The sequence below is a fragment of the Mustela erminea genome, chromosome 14 (assembly GCF_009829155.1).
Source record: "Mustela erminea isolate mMusErm1 chromosome 14, mMusErm1.Pri, whole genome shotgun sequence".
Classification (NCBI taxonomy): Eukaryota; Metazoa; Chordata; class Mammalia; order Carnivora; family Mustelidae; genus Mustela; species Mustela erminea.
This window is the reverse complement of record NC_045627.1, coordinates 57,952,148-57,973,232: the sequence shown is the minus strand read 5'-3', so window position 1 is coordinate 57,973,232 and position 21,085 is coordinate 57,952,148. Positions and strand designations below refer to the sequence as shown.

Genomic DNA, 21,085 nt, shown 5'->3' with positions numbered 1-21,085 from the left:
CCCTGAGATCATGACCCAAGCCAAAACCAAGAGTTGTACACCCAACTGACTGAGCCACCTGAGCACCCCACCTCACATAACTTTTTTTAAAAATTTCAAAAATTTATTTATTTATTTTTAAAGATTTTATTTATTTATTTGACAGAGAGAGATCACAAGTAAGCAGAGAGGCAGGCAGAGAGAGAGAGAGGAGGAAACAGGCTCCCCACTGAGTAGAGAACCCGATGTGGGGCTCAATCCCAGGACCCTGAGATCATGACCTGAGCCGAAGACAGAGGCTTTAACCCACTGAGCTACCTAGGCGCCCCCCCTTTTTTAAAAAGAATTATTTATTCATTTGAGAGGGAGAGATTGAGTAGGGGGAGGGGCAGAGGGAGAGTATCCAAGCAGGCTCCCCTTTGAGCAGGGAACCTGACTTTGGGCTTGATCTCATGGCCTGTGAGATCATGACTTGAGCTGAAACCAAGAGTCTAACATTTAACCCACTGAGCCACCCATCTGCCCAAGGAATTTTAACTTTATATAGTATTCTTTTTGTTTTGTTTTAAAATAAAGAACCTGTCTAATTCTCCTGAGTTAGAAGTTGTTTGATTGTAAATGTTGAAAATTGCTGAGGGGAACATTTATTTAAAGTTTGATCATTTAAAAAATTTGGATTATATTCATTGCTTGTCACTCTTGGTTGCTGGGAGTATCAGGTTTTATTTTTAAATCTTAACTGTGATCTACGTAAGTAATTACTCCAAAGCTAGTTTTCATATCATACTTAGTGACTAAAGACTTGAGTTAAAATATTTAACATCATACTTTATTATTGATTTAGTTAAATTGACTCATGCTGTACTTATATGGGCCTCCTATTTCTTCTGGCCAAGATGACATCAACACAAATAATTGTCTCAAGACACACCTGAGAAGGGTTAGATAATTATCATGTTAATTGGACTATTGTTTCTTAGTGAGCCTTCCTAGCTTAGCACTTGTTTGATCTGGAGAGCTACTTCTCAGTTTCCATGTGGCACCATTTCCAAGATGACTTTTTGTGCATGATGATATTAGCCTTGAGTAATTCATGTATCTGCTTCCTCCTTTATTTTATTATGTTTGATGTTTTTATTATTTTATTTTTATTTTTATTTATTTATTTTTTATTTACTTGACAGAGAGACACAGCGAGAAAGGGAATACAAGCCGGGGGAGTGGGAGAAGGAGAAGCAGGCTTCCTATGGAGCAGGGAGCCCAATGTGGGGCTTGATCCTAGTACCCTGGGATCATGACCTGAGCAGAAGGCAGATAGATGCTTAATGACTGAGCCACCCAGGTGCCCCATGTTTGATTATTTTTTTAAGATTTTATTTATTTATTTGACAGAGAGAGATCACAAGTAGACAGAGAGGTAGGCAGAAAGAGGGAGGGAAGCAGGCTCCCCGCGGAGCAGAGAGTCCGATGCGGGACTCGATCCCAGGACCCTGGGATCATGACCTGAGCTGAAGGCAGCGGCTTAACCCACTGAGCCACCCAGGCGCCCCCATGTTTGATATTTTTAAGAGCTCTATTTTAGGGGTGCCTGAGTGGCTCAGTGGGTTAAGCCTCTGCCATCAGCTCGGGTCGTGATCTCAGGGTCCTGGGATCGAGCCCTGCATCAGGCTCTGTGCTCGGCGGGGAGCCTGCCCACCTGCTCCCCCCCACCCCGCCTGACTCTGCCTGCATGTGATCTCTCTCTCCCTCTGTAAGATAAATAAAATCTTTTTTTTTTTTTTAAAGTTTTATTTATTTATTTGACAGAGATCACAGGTAGTCAGAGAGGCAGGCAGAGAGAGAGCAGTGGAAGCAGGCTCCCGCTGAGCAGAGAGCCTGATGTGGGGCTGGATCCCAGGACCCTGAGATCATGACCCGAGCCGAAGGCAGAGGCTTAACCACTGAGCCACCCAGGTGCCCCTAAATAAAACCTTTAAAAGAAATTTAAAAGCTCTATTTTAAAAAACTGATTTATTTTTCTTTCTTTCTTTATTTGACAGACAGAGATCACAAGTAGGCAGAGAGGCAGGGAGAGAAAGAAGAGGAAGCAGCCTCCGCTGAGCAGAGAACCTGATGCGGGGCTTGATCCCAGAATGCTGGGATCATGACCTGAGCTGAAGGCAGAGGCTTTAACCCACTGAGCCACCCAGGCACCCCTGTTTGAAAAAAACCCTTTAATTGAAATATATCATAAGTGTTCAAGTTGATAATTTTCACAAACTGAACATACCTGTATAATCCAACATGTGACCAGTGTCCCAGAAGCCTCCCTCATGCTTACTTCTAATCTAATCACTGCTCTCTGACCCCAAGGGAAACCACTATCTTGACAAAAGGCTTAGCTTGATTTTACTTGTTCTTGCACTTTATGTAAGTGGGAGGACACAGTGTTTGCATAAAGCTTCTTTCACTCAACCTTACATTAGTGAGATTCATCTTTATTGAGCCTTGTTCTAGGCTTTTCATTTTGTATATTTCATGTTGTATATTACTTCATTGTGTGAATATATCACAGCATGTCTTTTCACTATTAATGGACATTTGATCATTTCTAGTTTTGGCTATTGTACATCATATTGCTGTAACATATAAATACACTTATTTCAGGTATATATCTAATTTATGAATTTTTATGTCATATTGTCAGTTTCTTTTAAAGATTTTATTTATTTGTTTAAGAAATAGTGCACCCGTGTGGGAGGAGGGGTAAAGGGGAAAGGAGGGAGAAACCCAAGTGGACTTGTGCTAAATGTGGAATCTGATGCCAGGCTCAATCTTACGACCCTGAGATCAGACCTGAGCCAAACCCAAGAGTTGGATGCTTAACTGATGGCACCACCCAGGTGCCCCTAGACTGCCAGTTTTAAGAAAATGGATGTACCAATTTCCGTTCTCACCAGCAATATATGAGAATTTGGGTTACCCTATAAGTTCTGTAACACTTGGTATTTTCCATCTTTTTCATTTTAGCCATTCTGGTGGATATGTAGTGATAGCTCAGAAAATCTGTGACAAAAATCAGCTGTGGATTTGGGGCATCTTGAGCCTGTAATCTGTCACACTTAACTCATGCACCCACCAAAGTCTTGATTATCTTCCCTGATTATAGTCCTCCTTCTTAGGCCAAGTGTGATCTTCAGTCTGCATTCAAAATTAGCAAATGCACCCAGAGAAGAAGACTGGAGATGGTTGTCAAGCCCACCCCAGAGGGCTTGACTGTCTCTGGATTTGCGTTCATCCAATCCTCATTTCTTCTACAACTCTCCAATATCTTTGAAAATGTGATTTTCTAATTCATCATGGCTTTTTCTGTTTATTGAAGCTGAATGTGGTTGCCATGACCTATTATTAACCATCCAGAAATGGAAGTTGTCAGAGATTCTTGGGGTTTTCTGTGTACATGTTAGGGAGGAAAATTTTTCTTCTATCCTTCAGAGGCTCTTCTAGCTGGTCTAAGAATTGACATGAGACAGAGTAACAGAAAATAAAATTTAATTTTGTGTATATAGGAACCATACACAGATGAGAGAGAGGTTCAAAGACAGAAAGGTGAAATTGCCATCCCGAGCTAAGGAGTGGAGTGAGGCCTGGGGCCTCAAAGGGGAGGAGGGCAGTTCACAGGGCAGTAAGAACAACAGATGTTTGATAACTAAGTGTTTGGCCCCCATACATATGAGTCATTCAAATAAAATTTATCTCTGGTAATAACTCCACTTCTGGGGAAGACCCCCAATTTAGATTATTTTTTTTAAAGATTTTATTTATTTATTTGATAGAGATCACAAGTAGGCAGAGAGGCAGTCAGAGACGGGGGAAGCAGGCTCCCTGCCAAGCAGAGAGCCCTATGCGGCGCTTGATCCCAGGACCCTGAGATCATGACCTGAGCCGAAGGCAGAAGCTTAACCCACTGAGCCACCCAGGTGCCCCCCAATTTAGATTCTTCTAGGTAGTTACAGGAGGGACCATAATTTCTCTAGAGGCTGCAGGGTCTTTCTTTTTTTTTTTTTAAGATTTTATTTATTTGACAGACAGAGATCACAAGTGGGCAGAGAGGCAGGCAGAGACAGAGAGAGGGGGAAGCCCGCTCTCCGCTGAGCAGAGAGCCCGATGCTGGGCTCCATCCCAGGACCCTGGGATCATGACCTGAGCTGAAGGCAGAGGCTTGAACCCACTGAGCCACCCAGGTGCCCTGATCCTGCAGGGTCTCAATTGCCTTCACCTCAAAATAATCCACATGCCAAAGTGACACAATGTGGGGACACTTGCCCAGAGCCCCTTCATACACAGTCATGTCTCATGTCACCTACAAATAATGTTAGTTGCTTTTCCCCTTTCTTTCTTATGTTTTTCTGTTTTCTTTTTCTTTTGTTATTGGACTGGTCAGAATCATCAGCCCATTGTTGAATAGAAGAGAGGATAGTGACATCCTGTTTGTGGGGAGGGGGGTTGTGGGTGTCTGCATTATTTTACCATTGCGTATGAAGATTGCTGTAGTTTTTGTGAATATTTTTTCAGATGAAGGAATTTTCTTCTATTTCTAGTTTGCAGACTTAAAAAAATAAATTGTTGAGTTTAGTTACTTTTTCTGCATCTACTCAGATGATTGTTATTTTTCTCCTTTTTGTTTGTTCATGTGGCTTACTCTATGCTTCTGAAAAATAAGTTAACAATAGCCCTACCGTATCTACCGCAGTCATTATTATTGTATTCCCTTTCATGCATGAAACAATTGTACACTCTTCTCTCTCTTTGAACTTTCCACACATTTAATCCTGCCATATGTTTTCCTTTTTATTTTTTCATTATCGAAGTACCATGAGATAGTATGGTTCTCCTCCCAGGAGTCTGGCAGATTAGAAGCATTCTTCCAGGCTCCCTCCACTACCTATCTCTATTTTCCATGGGGAGAAAGGAGTAAAAGAACTGGAGCATTTATTTTGACCTATTTTAATTTTTGTTTCCTTGTTTTTGTTATTTGGGATTGTAAGGCAGGGGAATTGGGTCAAGGAAGGGCTGTGGGAGCTGAGGAAGAAAGCCATATATGATTTTCTTAAGTACCACCTTCTGCTCCTCCCCTTCCCACGCTTCCTCTTTCTCTATAGTTCCAGCTCTGCCACGAATCAATTGTGTAAATGCCCTTGGGCAAGTCACTTAATCACTGAGCTTTTGTTTCCTCTTCTGGGTTTGAGGAGAATGACCATCAACAGCTGCTGTGACCTGTCACTTAGGGAGAATGGGAAAATTAAATGAGCAGTTTATAAAGCATAGGACACTTTAAAAATGAGAGTAATTGTTAGTCTTGGTTTTGTACTGTGGCATCTTAAATTTTCTAACAGCCTGAAGGCTACCTATAGAAGGAAGAAGGTGTGAAACACCTTCAGTCCCCAAACTACAACTGTAAGAAAATCATAGTTAAGTAACTGTGTGGCAAGAGGTATAAAATGAAGGTTTTTCTAGTTTGCTTCAACCTCCATAAGGCCCCTATAAAGGGTTCCATGTTAAGCTTGTCACTTTTGAAATGAATAGCCAGTGATACGTAGTCACCAAAGCTAAAAATTTGCAAAAGCACTTATCTCTAAAATGCCGCTATAGGATTCCTTTGTTTATTTTTCAAAATTTTATTTATTTCAGAGAGAGAGAGAGAGAGCGCACACACCACCACAGGGGGAGAGGCAGAGGGAGAGAGAATCTCGAGCAGACAGGGCACTGAGTGGGGAGCTGCTGCCACAGGGCTCCATCTCACAACTTTGAAATCATGACCTGAGCTGAAATCATGAATCAGATGCTTAACCAACTGAGCCACCCAGGTGCCGCTGTAGGAGTCCTTTAACTTGCAACCACCCTTATTCATTTAAAGTTCATTTTTTCATGGTAAACTTCTTTCCATAGGCTGCAAAGTTAGAACAGCTGACATTCTGCTTGGAACAAAGAAAGGCAAACATCTCATCACAGGAAAATAAGATTTAATTGACAAGATTTTAGTTTATACCCACCTTTATGATCTAGCTGGTGTATAAAGTGAGGTATACTGGTCCGTATAACTGAAGAACCATGGGTATTTGCTTCCCTGAGAGACGTTGTGATTTTTTTAGGTCAAATAACATGAATAGTATTTGAGAATATGTCATCTTATACTGTAGCATCCTAGAGCTCATACTACCACTACCTTGATAGTCTCTCTTACCTCTGTCTTCCTCAGGGAGGAAAGGACGTTTATTGTGTGGTTCTGATTTCAGGCATTTTTCTCTCTGGCTGCCTCCCCCACATTTAGGAGCGTGGTAGGCAAGCTCAGCTTCTGCCCATGGTTTTAGGAGTGGGTGGATGGATTCCACAGAAGGGAGGTTTTGATTTATAATTTTGCTATTAGCATGGTCACTCACCTGCTCAGGTTTATAGGTCATGCATTTAGAAATTAGAAATAGATGAGGTCTACCTTTAAATATGTCTGGGGTTATGGGGGTGGGTAAAGAGCAAATGCAAAGTAAAATTTCTCAGTCTCCTGTTACATAGGCTGGGAGACACCTTTTAAAGAGATAGGAGAGGGGCACCTGGGTGGCTCAGTGGGTTAAGCCTCTGCCTTCAGCTCAGGTCATGATCTCAGGGCCCTGGGATGAGCCTTGCATTGGGCTCTCTGCTCGGTGGGGAGCCTTCTTTCCCCTTTCTCTCTGCCTGCCTCTCTGCCTACTTGTGATCTCTCTCTCTCTCTGTGTCAAATAAATAAATTAAATCTTTAGAAAAAAAAGGGAAAAAAAGACTTCAGAAGGTCATTTGAATAAAAGATTATTTGCATAAAAAATTTCCTCTTGGTATGGGAATTTGGAAATGACCTGTGTGGGAATTTGATTTTGCACACCTGCAGTTTAGGTCTTTACTTGTCTAGATAAAAATTAATGATCTTTCAGGGAGTGTTCTGGTTGTAGTTCTATTAACTCCAAGCTCTTGTTTTTCTCCTTTATGCCTCCTCTTTTTTTTCTCACCACCAGTCCTTTGCTCAGGTATGTCCTTCCTTTTATTTGGCATTCTTCCACTTCCTCTTTCCCCTCTCTCCCCTCTTAGACAGAGTTTTGCCCCCATTTCATTATTCCCCCTTCCCCATTTCATTATTCTCATAGTGCCCCAGGAACAACTTTGTCACCACACTTAAAAGATAATGACCTGTTTTCCCTTCACTAGTCCTGGTTCCTTCAGAGCAAGGGCTCTGGGGCACGCATCTTTATAGCTAACATATGTGATGTAGTGTCTGCACATTAATAGGCCTCTTTTTTTTATTTTAAGATTTTATTTATTTATTTGACAGAGAGATCACAGGTAGGCAGAGAGGCAGGCAGCGAGAGGGAAGCAGGCTCCCCACTGAGCAGAGAGCCCGATGTGATGCGGGGCTCGATCCCAGGACGCTGAGATCATAACCTGAGCCGAAGGCAGAGGCTTAACCCACTGAGCCACCCAGGTGCCCCTTTAATAGGTGTCTTTAAATGTTCTTTTGGCTCTGGGGGAGCTGGGGTGGACACAGGACTGGAAGTTAAAAGTTGAGTTCTAACTGTAACCTTTTGCTGTATGATCCTGGACAAGGAATTTAAATTCCCTGACCTTCAGTTTCCATATAAGTAAGATGAGACTAGCCCACTTAGGGATCTTGTTCAAATGCAGATTCTGGCTCAGTGGGTCTTTCAGTGGTTTCTGATATTTTGCATTATTAACCGGCCCTCTGGAAGGACCAGTGCTGCCAGTCCCCATACTGCAAACGATAGATAATCTGTGATGACTCTTCCAGCTTTTACCTAATGTGATTTTAGGCATTGTTTTAAATTCTGAACGGAACTACAAAATAACGTTGTAATTACTCGATCTCTCTCCAGTTTATCAGAATGCTGAACACTGACAATGTTGTGCTTTACAAAGTTTCCAATGTATAATAAGGTTGCTAAAATGGAAAGTAGTTTTATTGCTCCTAAGATTTTGACTTAGGGTAAAAATATCAAATAAATAAGTGTCTGGGAAAGCATTTGAGTTAGCATCAGCCTGTCATCTGAAAGTCAGAATTACTCCTGAAGGCTTTATGCTAATGAGGGAGCTGGGATATGATCTCATGAGTATAAATACAGAGACAGACAAGCTGTTGATGAATTCATCATCAGAGGAGTTCCCGATCATTTCCTTCAGTTCTCCAGAAGGTGAGAATCGAATTGTTGTTGATGTGCTGATATAGCCAGGCTGCAGGGATCCAGACTATGCCTACTGAATATAGATTGCTGGGGATGGGTCTTGTTTGAAGATGTTGCTACTGTTTCTCTTGGCTTTTACTTCCTCGATATTTGATTTGGTAGCATTGCCAGCATAGAAATTTATAGTTGTCCTTGATCTCTTGTACAAATGTCTAGAAGTCATTGGACTAATTTTTATATTTGACTTAGAGAATAAATCCATCTCCTTGTGCTTAGCCACACCAAGGGTATCAATCAGGCAGGCCTTCACTATCTCGGTGAGTTCTGTACATGCCTTTGATGAACTGTGATGACACATACTTTTTTTTTCCTTTGAAAAAATGGAAATCTGGATAAGGAGAATGTAGCCTGTAGTGGAGGGTGGTTATCTTCTGATGAATTTTTCACCTCCCACAGAATAAGACCATTTGTCCTAGGAAAGTAAGCTGTATTTTATTTCCCCACCACAGCTGGGGGTTGGACAGACTTTTTAGAGCTTCATTATCATTGTCATTACATTTTAGTCATTTGTAGCCCTTGGTTCTCCTAGGCCAGACTAACTGGGGCAAGCACAGTAGAGGGAGTTAGGTGAAGGCAATGGCATATTGAAATCAAAAATAGTCCTTGGATTTTGCTCCTGCTTGGTGAAACCCATTACAAGAATCCCCCCTGCCCACCCAGTAGAGTCTTATAGGAAGGAGCATGGACTCTTCTCTGTGGTACACACTGAGCTTCCCTATTTTCTTTTAATGCTGCCCTTCTTCTTGGGGGTCTTAATGGAGGCTGCCTCATGGTTTATTTAATCTTAACCCAGATTAAAGTCCTTGAAATCAGCTACATACTGAAGGCATTTGTTGTAGTGGAAACAGATTGTCCTTTTTTTTTTTTTTAACTGCAAAACACCTTTTCTAAGACTTTGCATTCAGATATTTTCATCTGTCTTGAGCATTGAACTTCAGTGGCTTATGACTAATGAAATAGAAAGGAGTTGTTAATAATACCTTATAACTTCCAAATTGCTTTTGTATTTTCCAGTGGTGATCTTATATTCCAAAAATGTTAGCACTATATTTTATGCTTTATTTTTCAAGAAATAGTTTTACTATAAATAGGGCATGACTATTAGCACTATCTATATAAAGTACTATGTGATTTAAAAAAAAAGCAGTATTATATTTTTGGTATGACTTATACTATTTTAAAATTCTGAAGAGTCTTCCCAAAAGGAGATCTAGATGACAGTCTTTTTTTTTTTTTTTTTTTTTTTAATATTTTATTTATCTGAGAGAGAGAGAGAGAGTGAGACACACAGAGAGAGAGAGATCACGAGCAGGGAGAGGAGCAGAGGGAGAAACAGACTCCCCGCAGAGAAGGGAGCCCTATCCCTGGACCCTGAGATCATGACCTGAGCCAAAGGCAGACACTTAAGTGATGAGCCACCCAGGTGCCTAGATGACAATCTTAATAGGAGCAGTCCTCTTTGTTTTTTCAGTTGTTACTCAGAAGAATAGTTAGACAATTTCAGAGAGGAAGGTATTATGATAAAAGCAAGCCAGATTTTTTCCCTCCCCAATTTCCAGGTATTTTAATGCAAAAAATAAAGGTTTTATTGAAGATAATAGTAATGCCTATTTATGCCCCTTCTGATTTATCTTTAAATCTGAACGTCTGTCAGTCTTTAGGGAGCAGACAGATCTACTTCTTTTGTCTTTCAGGTAAGAAGAAAATATGCTAGCATAGGGTCATTTTTCCTCTCTAGTGTCAGATGTTTGGGGCTTTACCTGATTATTAGTCTGTTGATAATAACAGGCTCATTTTTGTCTCTTAGATGATTCCCAACATAGACCAAAAAAGCATCTACTCTTTGTTTCAAAAAACATGCATAATCCCAGACTCTGGAACATCCCTTTCCTGCGCTAATACCAGACAATACTCCTTCAGAATTCTGTGTTAACAGCCTCTTCCCATCTTAGTAATTCAGCTTTCCTAGAGAGGACAGGAGAGGACTACTTCACCAAATTGTAAAAATTACTTGAGATCCTTCCCATTTTTTGTTTGTATGACCTTCCTTCTTTCCTTCCTTCCTCCCTTTCTTACCTTTCTTTCTTTCTTTCCTTTTTTTTTGCTTTCATAGTGTAACCCAGGTCTCTTATTTGTATCAGGACTTAACAGGTTTTTTTTTCTCGTGAGGGGTTGTCCCCTATGTTATGAGCATGTGTGTATCAGACCTGTGAGTTCTAGCTCTGTCCTGTCTTTGAATATCATCAGGTTGAGCAATGTTTTGGTTGGTCCAATAATAATCTTTACACAATCTCTCATCTTACTTTAGTAAATATTTCTGAAATATGTGGAAAGCAGTTATTGGTAATTAAGAATCCATTCTAGGTCAGCACAGTTGACCAGCTATCCTGTCTCAAATCCTCATCCCAGGTGCTCTCCTAGATTAAATAGGGCTCCACAAAAACAATGTTGTTAGCATTTCTCTAACAAAAGAATGAGGGGTAAGAGGGAAGAGAGGAATACTCTGTTGATGAGCTATAAAAAAATTCCTCCAGTTATTTTTTTATCTGATGATATATTATGTGGGTTTACTTGATACTATTCTTTATTCGTTAGAAAAAATTAAGCCACAATGCAGCAATTAAAACTTTTTTTTCTTTTCAGTTTCCAAGAGAAAACTTACAGCAAGATGAATAATCCAGCTATCAAGAGACTAGGAAATCACATTATCAAATCTCCCGAAGACAAGCGAGAATACCGTGGGCTAGAGCTGGCCAATGGTATCAAAGTACTTCTCATCAGTGATCCGACCACGGATAAGTCATCAGCAGCACTTGATGTGCACATAGGTACAGTTTAAAATTGTGAATTAAGCTTGGTTCTATTTTCTTCATCTAATGTTGACATTTATTAGAACTCTCCTTATGTGTGCAAATGAAGACCTCCTAGTTAACGGTTTGATGTACCTTACTTCCTGCAGTAGCCCTATACAGCTATTGGCAAAATTATTTGTCAAAATCAAATAATCTTACATTTGTTTACCAAGACATTTTGTCAGGTTCTCAGTTAAGGTGACCTAGCGGTAAGGAAATCAAGTCCCATCCTTTACAGTAGCAATGGTAATGCTTTCACTTTTGTATACTTTTGGTACACTAGGGAATACCATGTTTTCTTTATTCTTGTGTGCTCATTTCCTTTTAATTTAATGTAGCTTTCATCATGTTGTTTCTCACCTATCTGTACATAGGTGTGTTTCTTTTTTTCCTCTCTGAAAAGCTTTTATTTAACTCAATAGCATTTTAAAATTGAGGAAACAAGGTAATAACCATCATGTAGTGAACAAATAATTATTGCCAAGTATGATATAGTGCACTTTGAAGCTCTCATTTGATTTGTGTTTGCACAGCTCTCTAGATTAGGTATGTATAGAAAAAGCAACTGAGGCCAGATAAAGTATTGTGCTCACAATATCGCAGTCAGCAGAGCTGGTAACCCTCAACTTATGATCTTACCACTACACTGTATTATCTCCTGCAATAAAATGCCAGAACTAGAAAGTTCTAGCTCTTATAAAAGAGTCAGTTCAACTCTTTCTTTCCCTCCAGTGTGATGTGTGAGGAACCTAATGTCCAGAGAGGCTGAGTAATCTGTCTCAAGTTACTGGCTAATTACTATCAGAAGCTGAGGCTAGAATCTACACAATACCATTTTAGAGCAGACTGTGCCTAACTTTCTCTGGCTCTATGGTTGGAGTTGTCATGTTAACAGAAGTTCCAGATCATTTGCAATCCATCTGTATTTTATAACTTTCAACATAAAAAAAGATGTGTTTTTTTCTTCTCTTTCAGGTTCATTGTCAGATCCTCCAAATATTGCTGGCTTAAGTCATTTTTGTGAACATATGCTATTTTTGGGAACAAAGAAATACCCTAAAGAAAATGAATACAGCCAGTTTCTCAGTGAGCATGCAGGAAGTTCAAATGCCTTTACTAGTGGAGAACATACCAATTACTATTTTGATGTTTCCCACGAACACCTAGAGGGTGCCCTGGACAGGTAATGCCAAATACCCTATGAATTATCCAGTTTTGTGTACTTTATACATTAATAGTAGTAACAGTTACTGTTTTTACAAAGATGTCTCCACAGCTTTATAGCTTAACAAAAAGTATTTTAACTAGTATTTTCCCCTATGTTTTATAAAAAAGAAGAAAAATAATGGGTGATATTACGTATTTACCTTGTGGTAGAGGAAAAATAATGGCATGACTTTAAACCAGTCTTCAGCCCTACATAATATTTTACTGACATACAGAATTCTCACTAGCTCTTCCTGTTCTTACTGGTATTCCATATGAAGCATGTCATGAAGAAGAAACTGTAATAGTGTCATGGATTTCTTTTCAAACGTGCTCCTATTCCAGAACGCTAGAACTTAAACATTCTGTTCTCCTTTAGTTACTCTAGTCTCAGGGATACTTAGTGCTTATGGAATTTTTTTTTTTTTAATTGGAGTTTAGTTTTCATTGTAGCAGTTTCAGGTATACAACATAATGATTCAATATTTGTGTACATTACAAAATGATCACCATTTTAGGTCTAGTTACCATCTGTCATCATACAAAGTTACAAAACATTTTATTTCTTATGATGAGAACTTTTAGGATTTACCCTTCTGCAACATTCAAGTTTGCAATGCTGTATTATTGACTATAGTTACCATGCTGCACGTTATATCCCCATGAATTTTACAACTGGAAGTTTGTATCTCTCGACTCCTTTTACTCACTTCCTAAATCCCCTTTCTTCTGACAACTGCCAATCTGTTCTCTGTATTTATGAGTTTTGTTTTTCACATTCTACACAACGTGAGATCGTATTTGTCTTTCTCTGTCTGACCTATTTCACTTAGCATAATACCTCTAGGTCTATCTGTGTTGTTGCAAATGATTAAGATTGCTTTCTTTTTTTTTTTTTTAACAGCTGAGTAGTATTCCATTGTGTATATACACTACATTTTCTTTATCCATTTGTCCGTCCATGGATACTTAGGTTGTTTCCATATCTTGGCTATTGTAAATAATGCTGCAGTGAACATCAGGATGCTTATATCTTTTCAAATTAGTGTTTTTTCCCCTTTGGATATACACCCAGAAGTGGAATTGCTGGATCATATGATTGTTCTATTTTTAAATTTTTGAATGTTATTGTCCACAGTGGCAGTGGCAATTTACATTCCCACCAACATAGGGGTTCCTTTTTCTCCACATTCTTGCCAACACTTGTTGTTTCTTGTCTTTTTGATAATAATCATTCTGGCTGGTGTGAGGTGATATCTTATTGTGTGACACAGAATGTTTCGACTAGCTGTTTCAACCCTGGGGACATTTTGTAAAGGTATTTTCTGGACCAAGCTCCATTAGGCCAGTTTAATTTCTTTTTTCCTTCTTTCTTTCTTTCTTTCTTTTTTTTTTTTTTAAAGATTTTATTTATTTGACAGAGATCACAAGTAGGCAGAGAGGCAGGCAGAGAGAGGAGGAAGCAGGCCTCCTGCCGAGCAGAGAGCCCGATGCAGGACTCGATCCCAGGACCTGAGATTATGACCTGAGCTGAGGGCAGAGGCTTTAACCCACTGAGCCACCCAGGCACCCCTAGGCCAGTTTAATTTCTTGGTCAGTTTTCTACACAGCTAACAATTTCTAATTTTTTGTCATACTAGTGATTTGATTCGTTATCCAAAGTGTAATTTTTTCTTGGTAACTTTTTATAGTTTTCTATATTGCTAAGGAAGTGTAATTCCGCAACTTTTTGATGGGTCTATAATGAATTTTGACTTAGCAGTTTTAGTACTAGCTTTATATGCTTCCTTATATTAATAAGTCATCATATTTTTTAAAAACTTAGTAGTTTGAATTTATTCCTTAGTGGAAAGAACATAAACAGGGAAGAGACATGGGTTTGGAATATGTGTCTGGGTCATAGTAGCCTGTTTCTTACTCATTCTAGATTATGTTTCAGTCTTTAGGCAGCAGCTTTGAGGTGTAATCATTTTTTGTATGTATTCCCAGAAGATTTCCATTAATGAGTTCCCTGGGATAATATACTGAATTTAATTTTCTGCTTTATGAATGCTACAGCAGATGTTCATATAATCTCTGTATGATGGAGGATATCTGTTACTTGACTCAGAGGATTAAAAAAAAAAAAGCAAAAACACTTGTATCAGAGCTTTTTTTTTTTTTTTTAGGCTTTATTTTAGAGAGAGAACATGTGTGTGTGGGGAGGGTAGGGGCAGAGGGAAAGGAAGAGAGAATCTTTTTTTTTTTTTTTTAAAGATTTTATTTATTTATTTGACAGACAGAGATCACAAGTAGGCAGAGAGGCAGGCAGAGAGAGAGAGTGAAGCAGGCTCCCTAGCGAGCAGAGAGCCCGACGCGGGACTCGATCCCAGGACCCTGAGATCATGACCTGAGCCGAAGGCAACGGCTTAACCCACTGAGCCACCCAGGCACCCGGAAGAGAGAATCTTAAGCAGACTCTGCACTCAGCGCAGGGACAGTCACAGGGCTCCATCTCAAGACCCTGAAATCATGACCTGAGCCGAAACCAAGAGTCTGACACTCAGTGGGCTGTGCCACCTAGGCACCTTATGAGAGGATCTTTTAAAAATATTGATTATGTTGTGTCTTTTTTAGAAAAAATTTTATTTACTTATTTACAGATAGAGATCAGTAGGCAGAGAGGCAGACAGAGAGAGAGAGGGAGAAGCAGGCTTTCCTGAGAGCTGAGCAGAGAGCCTGGTATGGGGCTGTATCCTAGGACCTTGAGACCATGACCTGAGCCGAAGGCAGAGGCCTTAACCCACTGAGCCACCCAGGAGCCCCATTATGTTGGGTCTTTATTATGACCCTTTTCATGAACCTACCCAGCGATGGTATGTGCTTTTAGGCACTTTTTAATAGCTTAAATATATCGAGACAAGTAAAAGAGGTTACGTGTCCAGAAATACCTGTTTCCATGTATCTTTGATTATGGATTCCAGATAGATGGAGTTTTCCTTTGGATTGGTATGTGTAAAGTACTTAGCACAGTATCATATTTACTGTGTGCATAAAATAAGTATCAAGTAGTGATAGCAGTCTATTTGACAATTAAACTGTGAAGTGCAGTTGCTGAGATATCTGTAGATCCGGGAGTCTGTTAGGCCCTATTCAGACAGCCTCTGCTTTGTGACTTCATCTGATTTCTGGATCTTGTTTTTATAAGATGAGGTCTAAAGTTTCTTAAGATTTACTTTGTGAAATCATGCTTTAAACTGCAACCTGACGCAGGAGAATTAACTTGTAACTAAAGTTACTTTATTTTTTAAAAAAGATTTTATTTATTTGATAGAGAGAATGAGTAGGGGGTGTGGGTGTGGAGGGAGAAGCAGACTCCCTGCCGATCAGGACCCTGGGATCATGACCTGAGCTGAGCCACCCAGGTCTCCCACTTGTTATTTTAGTTTAAACTTTGGTACTGCTCCTAAAGGATAGCCTCAAGAGAAGCATTTGGTTACTTATGTTGGAGTTAAATGCCATCTGATTTGTTGAATCACTGGTTATTAAAATTTTAAAATTCTCTTAATATTTTATAAAAGCCCATAATTGTGTCTTGGTCAAACTACTGTGTTGTAGGATTTTCATTCCGTTATTCTTTCCCCACTAGTTAAAGGTGGTTTGTTTTTCTCCATAAGAAGAAAAGATATTCAAATAGAGCCTTTAAAAAAGTGGGTCACTTGAAGTGCCTGGGTGGCTCAGTTGGTTAAGTGTTTGACTCTTGATCTCGGCTCGGGTCTTGATCTCACGGTCGTGAGTTTGAGCCCCATGTTGGACTCCATGCCCAGTGTGGAGACTACTTAAAAAGAAATTTTAAAAAGTAGGTCACTTAGTTTGTCCTGAAATGTCTGAGTCTTAGTACATACTATTTGCACCTAAAACTGTAAATTTAAGATTGATTTGCCCAAGAACTGTCACCTGCATTTTCCTTTTTTTGGAGAATTAGCCATACATAACAAGGATTTTCATGACTTGTCAAATTGCATATTTTAAATGGATTGCTACTGTCTTCAAAGTCTGCCTGACTTTTTGCTGTTGTTGATTTATAATAAGAAAGATGTATTTGGTCTTTCTCCCTATTCCTGGCCAAAACCTCCTAAAACCCTTAGGATTTCCTAAGTGATTGAGAGTGTTAAAGGTGTCTTTTGGTATGTTATTAAGGCAACTTTGGGAAGCCCTTAGGTAACCGGATGGGGGGCTGGTTTCCAGTGCCCTATGATTGGAAGGTTGGAACTTTCACTCCTATCTCTAGACCTTCCAGGACGGGGAGGAGGGACTGGAGTTCAGTCACCAATGGCCTGTGATTTAATCAGTGTGCTTATGTAATCAAGCCTCCATAAAAAACCAAGAGGGCAGGGTTTGCAGAACTTCCTAGTTGGTGAAAACCTGGAGCTTGGGGAGAGTGGCCTCCATGCCTTTTTCTGTGTACTTTGCCCTGTGCATAGTTTCCATCTCGCTATTCCTGAATTATATCCTTTTATCATAAACTGGTAATCTAGTAACTAAAAGGTTTCTCTGAGTCCTGTGAGCTGCGGTAGCAAATTAATTGAACCAGAGGAGGTGATGAGAACCTCTGACCTGTAGGCAGTTAGTTAGAAGCCCAGGTACAAGGTGAACTTGGGATTGGCATCTGAAGTGTGTCTATGGAGTATATTTTCACTAATATCTGGGGTAGATTGGTTCCTCTGAATTTACACATGTCCCGTATTTTTCTTCTGTTACTTGGAACTTATTTCGCATTTTTTTTTCTTAGTAGCAATGGCAGTTTTTTGGTTCTATAGAATTAATATTTCTTATCTGTTAAGTTTCAAACTTATTTTTTAAAGGCCACTCTTTTAAAATAACAGCTTTCAAATTGTTAATTGTGTTTCACACCCTTAGGTTTGCACAATTTTTCTTGTGCCCTTTATTTGATGAGAGTTGCAAAGACAGAGAGGTGAATGCGGTTGACTCAGAACATGAGAAGAATGTGATGAACGATGCCTGGAGACTCTTCCAGTTGGAAAAAGCTACGGGAAATCCCAAACACCCCTTCAGCAAATTTGGGACAGGTTTGTCAAACAGCGGCTTTCATGCATTAGTTCTCTCTGACCTCATTTAAACCCATGGCCTCTTTTCACAGTATTGCATTTTACAGTTCAGGTTAGAGGATTTTAGAACTCCCCATTCCCAGTACCTTGTTTTTTATAAACTGGCAGTCCTGAGAAGATGTTGTTATATTGTTGCTACTCCCTGTTATTACTTACCATACCCCTACGCTTTGTTATCTGTCTGGTCCCTGTGTTGGCACTCATATTTGTGGCTTGTGACCTGAAATGAGGCTGAAGCTTAGTTGTAAGAGATGCATGGAGAAGGTGATGGGTTATTAAGAACAGTGATCAAATATGAAGCAAGTTTGTTGGATAAGAAGATACAGAATGTATTCAGAGTTTAGCAACAGTAAAAATGAAGTCACTCTAACAGGTGACTAGCATTTTAGCTGGTAGTTCAAAAAGATGTCAGATGTCAGATGGGCAGTAGACTTCATACATAAAACTTGGGATGATATACTCAAAGTGATGGTGATAATGATGTAAACAATTACTTTGCCCTCTAGGAGATGTACTCTGGCTGTCATTCAAACAGGGAGGGGTCTGAATGTTTAAGGAGCACAGCAGTTAGAGGTGTGAATAGATGTTAAGTAGCATTTCGAAGAATGTATTCTGAAGTCTACCTTCCAAATAGGAGTGCTTTTTTAAATGCTCACTTCAAGGCTTGTTGAATTGTCTTCCTCCCATTGCCTCCACCTCTACTCCCTACACAGGCCTAGCATCCCTCCTAGGGATGGCTGTGGGAGCTCGAACACTCTGGAAGACACACCAGGCCCTTGCTGTCAGGGTACTGCAATCTCCTGGAAAGAGATTAGAGGTGGGGATGATAGGGAATAGAATACAAGAAATGTGGAGATTCTTGATTTCATAATTGTACTGTTTTTCTTTATTCAATTTTTCATTAAAAAGTGTGTTTAATTTAAATATTTAAACAGTGCAAAAGTATTTTTTAAAAAAAGGAAAAACAAAAACTCTCTTTTCCTCATCTACTTCTGCCAATCCCACTCACCAGATGTAATCGTTAACAGGTTGCTATGATTAAAATACTGCTTTGGGGATTATAAAATGGCATAAAAATAATAGATTGTTCAGTGCACTTACAAATTTATGCATCTTATATAACTTAATTTGGGAACATTTTTTAAGACTATAAAGACAGCTTTCTTTCAGTTTGGATACCATTCCAGTATATCCCAACAGCAGCCAGGGAATTAGCATAGCTTTGCAGAATTAGAAGGAGTTTTTTTTTAAGTTTATTTATTTTTTTTTTTTGGTAATTGCTACACTCAGTGTGTTCAAACTCATGACCCCAAGATTAAGAGTCACATGCTCTCCTGACTGAGCCCACCAGGTGCCCTGAATTAGGAGTTTTTATTTGTTTAGTTAATTTATTTTTCAAAAAAGATTTATTACTTTTTTTTTTTTAAGATTATATTTATTTGACAGGGAGAGACACAGTGAGAGAGGAAACACAAGCAGGGGGACTGGGAGAGGGAAAAGCAGGCTTCCCGTTGAGCAGGGATCCTGATATGTGGGTTGATCCCAGGACTCTGGGATCATGACCTGAGCTGAAGACAGGTGCTTAATGACTGAGCCACCGAGGTGCCCCAAAAAAGATTTATTATTTTAGAGAGAGAGAGAACTAGAGAACAAGCAGGGGAGGGGCAGAGAGAGAAAAGAGAATTATAAGAGTTTTTAAACATTGTGATTAGAAGCAGTGATATTATATTCTTTAGATTTTTATCTCTAGTACTTGGCAGTCAGTGTCAACATCATGGCTAAGATGAATACTGTGGTCCCTAAAATGTCTCTGTAGCTCTGAGTTGTTAGAAAAGTGGCTTTTGGGTACACCTAAGTGGCTTAGTCAGTTTAGTGTCCGACTCTTGATTTTGGCTCAGGTTATGATCTCAGGGTTGTGAGAGATTGAGCCCCGTGTCGGGCTCTGTGCTAGGTGTAGAGCCTACTTAAGATTCTCTCTGCTCCTCTTCCTGTGTTTCTCCCCCTATAAGGAAAAAAAAAAAGAAAAAGAAAGGTGGCTTTGGTAGAGAATGTGAGCATGTGTGGTATATCAAGAAGGGGATATGAGTTGTAAAAACAATAACAAAAACAACACATTTCAAAATCATTCCATCCAAACTGTTGTACTTCAAGTCATCTCTCTGGTAGGTTACTTACACCAATAATGCTGCTTTTGTGTAGAACATGTTGGAGCTCATCTTTGAGAGTTGCTTTCTTTTAAATAGCCTCACAGGTGACAAATCATAATCAGCATAATCAGGAAGCAGCCCTAAATCTTCCAGAAATAAATCCGGTGAATAAGGCCGGTGATATTACTTCTGGTCACAAGCAAGGAACAGTCTTAAAATGTTCTGGAGGAAGGTTTTAGGAGTGATGGGTGAAGAGAAACATTGAATGGTCATTTATGTATGGATGGATTCTGAGGGCATGCTTGTTTTTAATAAACCCCTGACAAGGCTAGGCAGTTAGTAAAGTATGAGGTAAGAGGAACAGTTAAGAGATGACTGAGCCAGACTCAGCACAGAAATACAGAAAATGTGATAGATGTAATGCAAATGTCCAGTTACCTTCTTATTTTAGAAGTATAAACTAGGGATGCCTGGGTGGTTCAGTCAATTAAGTGTCCGACTCTGTTTGGGCTTGGGTCCTGATCTCAGGGTCGTGGATCGAGCCGTGCACTGGGCTCCGTGTTCAGCAAGGAGATTATTGGAGATATTCTGCCTCTGCCTCTCCCCATACTCATGCAGGCATGCGGGCTAGTATGCGTGCTCTCTCTTTCTAAAATAATATTTTCAAAAAATTGTTTTTAAAAGAAGTATAACCTAACATTGAACTTTTTGGAGTAGAGGTTCTGTCCATTTTTAAGGTCACAGATATGTTTGAAAACATGATGGAAGCTGTATACTCTTACTCTAGAAATTACACATATAACATTTTACAGAAGTGATCCTTGAAAAAGAATCCTTTTCAGAAATTCATACTTAGTTTACTTCTTTTCCTTTTATTGACTTCAGATATTTCTGTGAATGTGGGTCATTTTCTCCATCAAGGGATTAGGACTTATTACGTTAATAATAATAATAATATTTAAAATATTAAAATATATTTAAAACTCTTTTAAGGATTTTATTTATTTGACAGAGAGCAAGAGGGAACACAAGCAGGGAGAGTGAGGGAGGAAGAAGCAGGCTTCCCGCTGAGCAGGGAGCCTCATGCAGGGCTTGATCCCAGGATTCTGGGATAACGACCTGAGCTGAGGGCAGACGCATAACAAGTGAGCCACCCATGTGCCCCTAAAACGTTATTATTTAGATAAAGATAACAGGAAAAGCTGAGTATTTTTCAATGAACAAAAGCCAAGCATTGTGTCATTTATTTTTAAGAAAACCTTACAGTAAGATGTTTGTCCTTCATAGTGGTTTTTCATGCTTCAAAATAATATAGATCAGTTGCTTTCAAACTTTTTTGTATACAGCCCACTGTAGAAGCATGTTTTACTTAATAATTCAGAGCATATAGATGTGCGATTGTGTAAGCAGCCAAATGAAAGTTTTACCAAATAGTATCTATCTAATATCTTGATCCCTCTGTTATATTCTTTTTTTTTTTTTTTTAAAGATTTTATTTATTTATTTGACAGACGGAGATCACAGGTAGGCAG

General features: G+C 39.4%; 1 protein-coding gene across 4 annotated transcripts in view; it reads left to right on the top strand.

The window, feature by feature from the left end:
* Positions 1-21,085, top strand: part of IDE (insulin degrading enzyme) — a 113,447-nt gene that overhangs the window by 20,383 nt on the left and 71,979 nt on the right. For 3 of the 4 annotated variants that reach the window (XM_032312280.1, XM_032312279.1, XM_032312281.1), the window contains exons 2-4: positions 10,884-11,068; positions 12,068-12,275; positions 17,198-17,367. In XM_032312280.1, coding sequence (XP_032168171.1) covers positions 10,884-11,068; positions 12,068-12,275; positions 17,198-17,367 — 563 coding nt within the window. Of the gene's footprint in view, positions 1-8,131; positions 8,190-10,883; positions 11,069-12,067; positions 12,276-17,197; positions 17,368-21,085 lie in introns of those variants that run through there. The other variant, XM_032312282.1, reaches the window with a different exon arrangement.